We start from the raw sequence: 2533 nt of genomic DNA on the forward strand, positions 1-2533 counted from the left end.
ACCTCTATAAATGGGGTTTTAAAAGTGTTGTCTGTTGGTCCTTGAAACTTGTTGAATTCCTATATATTATGGTCCAATACTGTGTGTGTGTGCTGCCCCCTGCAGGTTGAATTGAGGCATTACAGTTGACTTTTGTGTCAACTGGTGTAAGTCTCATGACATTTCAGAAGTGTCACGACATCATGCTCTGACCTCCAAAATAAAAGCCCCGCCCATCTTTGAAGTAGGATAAAAAAAAACATAAAAAATCAACAACTGTAAAACTATCTCATCCACATGAAGTTATTTTTCTTTAAACTGTCACCACCGTAACTTGTTAATATTCAAAAGTCACATGTCCGTCAGGATGCAGACAAACAGCTACACATAAGTAGACACACTGGGACACACAGGACCTCAGCATGATGGACTGTTAACACAGACAGGATTTTAAATGCTGTCATACAGCATGACAATAGCTCCCTGTCTGAGGTCCACACACTGTCGTCTTCCTGGCTGCAGATCATGTCTGGGTTATCACAGCTGGACCAACAGTAGCAGCATCTTCAACACAACACTCCTCTGTGCAGAACAAACTCACACTGAACATCCAGATGGACCTTTGCAGACGTTTCCTCTCCGAGGCTGTTCTCTGCAGTGCAGTGATAATCCCCACTAAAGCTGGGATTGATATCTTCAATCTTCATGATCGGTCCGGTCTCTTGGTCCACCTCGTCATCTCTGTACCAGGTGTAGTTGGTCACTGGTGGGTTTGAACGGCTGCTGCAGGACAGAGAAACCGAGCTGTCCTCCAGGATTGGACCGCTGGGGTCCACGATTACGGCTGTTTCCTTTGGAGAAACTAGAAATACAACAACTACTAAGTTCACAAACTCTAGACAAAAACATGGATAAATGATTCCCTCAGACTTACAGTGCACATCTATATAAGTGATGGAGGAGTTCTGGGATCCATGTTTGTTACTGGCCCGGCAGTAAAACTGTCTGTCCACTTCTGTGACTGGGGTTGACAGCATCTTTTTAAATCCCATTGAGACCTCATCATCTCCACTGACTTTGAACCAGGAGTAACTGTCCACAGCCGGGTTTGCATCAGAGTTGCAGGTGAGAGTTGTGAGGTCTCCCTCTTTCACAGGACCAGAGTAGCTCACTGACGTGTTATTTGGAGGATCTGAAAGGAAAGACATCTTAAACAACACAGAAAAAAGTAAGAAGCGCCTATATGTTACCAGACAGGGATGAGTAAGAAAATGAGCCTTCTTTTATATTTGTGGAACAATGAGGCTTCAGACGGGAGAGCTAAACCTACAGATAGAAATCCTTGCAGTACTGCAAATGGCCACTAGTAATTGTAATTGCTTTTCTATAAACTCCTATTCGGTCATCTGAGAGAACTTTATCTAACACAAAGCAATAATAAGGTATAAATAGGATTAAGTAAATATTTCCTTTTAACCAATTTAACTTTATTACCACGAGTTTGTAAGTTTACATCCCTGCTTTTGATTACCAGACTCTGAAAAATACAGAAGATCTATTTGTCACATAACTTTAAAGACAAAAATAGATATAGGTAATATTTTTTAAGTTTCAGATTTAGAAAAGTAGATTTAAGAAACCATTATTGACTCAAAAATGAAAAAAAAATCTTATCTCTTTTGGTTGTGGGAAGATTTTTCTGCATTTTGTTGATTCAAACTTGAAAAGGTTTTTCATTTGAAAATAGTTGTCTGGTAATATACAGTATAATATACAGTATAAGTGTTTCTCACTATTTTTAGTGTTTATTTTTTATTTTATATTTATTTTTTAGCATGGTATAGTGTATGGTATTATGTCTTACAAAACTATGTAAGACATTTAAAAATATATATATTTAAAAAATGTTAAAATGTTATTAATTGGAAATAAAAATTAGGCATCAAAGGGTTAAAGAAAATAACCATAATAAGTTATTATTTAACAAGTGAGTAAATGAAATAAACTTTATTGAATTAAAAAAAGTCAAAATGTGTGTTTTTTTGTTTTTTTTTCTTAATTTTCATACTTTTATTTTGAATTTTTGGGCTGCTATGAATTGCTGTTTCCCAAAATGAACAAAACCATTTTAAAAAATAGCTTTAAAAGCCCTGAAACAATGTTTTTTTTCTGTAAATGTATGTAGTAAATGAAGACAGAAAACAATTGTCAGCAGTTCACTTACAACACCAATTTCAAGTTAGTAAATTGGATGATTGAATGGGTGTACTCACACAGAACATGTAGCACGAGATGTTTTTCATACTTGAGGTCACTTTTTCCTGCCTGTCGTTTATAGACGACGGTGCAGGAGTATTTCTGTCCATTGTCGAGGTAAGAAGCATTAAAGCTCATGACAGAAGTTATAGATTTTGATTCCACTGTCTCCTTGATGTCTCCTGTACTCGGTGTCCATGTCAGCACTGGAGGGAGAATGGGACAGGGCGCAAGAGCCGAGCAGTTCAGAGTAACCGGAGTTCCTTCCTCTACTTCTAGTCTGGATGGAGTCAGAGTG

General features: G+C 37.5%; 1 protein-coding gene across 1 annotated transcript; it reads right to left on the reverse strand.

The window, feature by feature from the left end:
* Positions 1-130: 130 nt before the first annotated feature.
* LOC112138464 (B-cell receptor CD22) lies at positions 131-2506 on the reverse strand. The gene is made up of 3 exons (XM_024261019.2): positions 2253-2506; positions 914-1171; positions 131-841 (listed from the first exon to the last, which is right to left on the reverse strand). The coding sequence occupies exons 1-3, from the start codon at positions 2371-2373 to the stop codon at positions 546-548; spliced, it is 675 nt and encodes a 224-aa protein (XP_024116787.1). The 5' UTR covers positions 2374-2506; the 3' UTR covers positions 131-545.
* Between the last annotated feature and the right edge of the window lie 27 nt (positions 2507-2533).

The sequence above is a fragment of the Oryzias melastigma genome, unplaced genomic scaffold, assembly GCF_002922805.2.
Source record: "Oryzias melastigma strain HK-1 unplaced genomic scaffold, ASM292280v2 sc03155, whole genome shotgun sequence".
Lineage (NCBI taxonomy): Eukaryota > Metazoa > Chordata > Actinopteri > Beloniformes > Adrianichthyidae > Oryzias > Oryzias melastigma.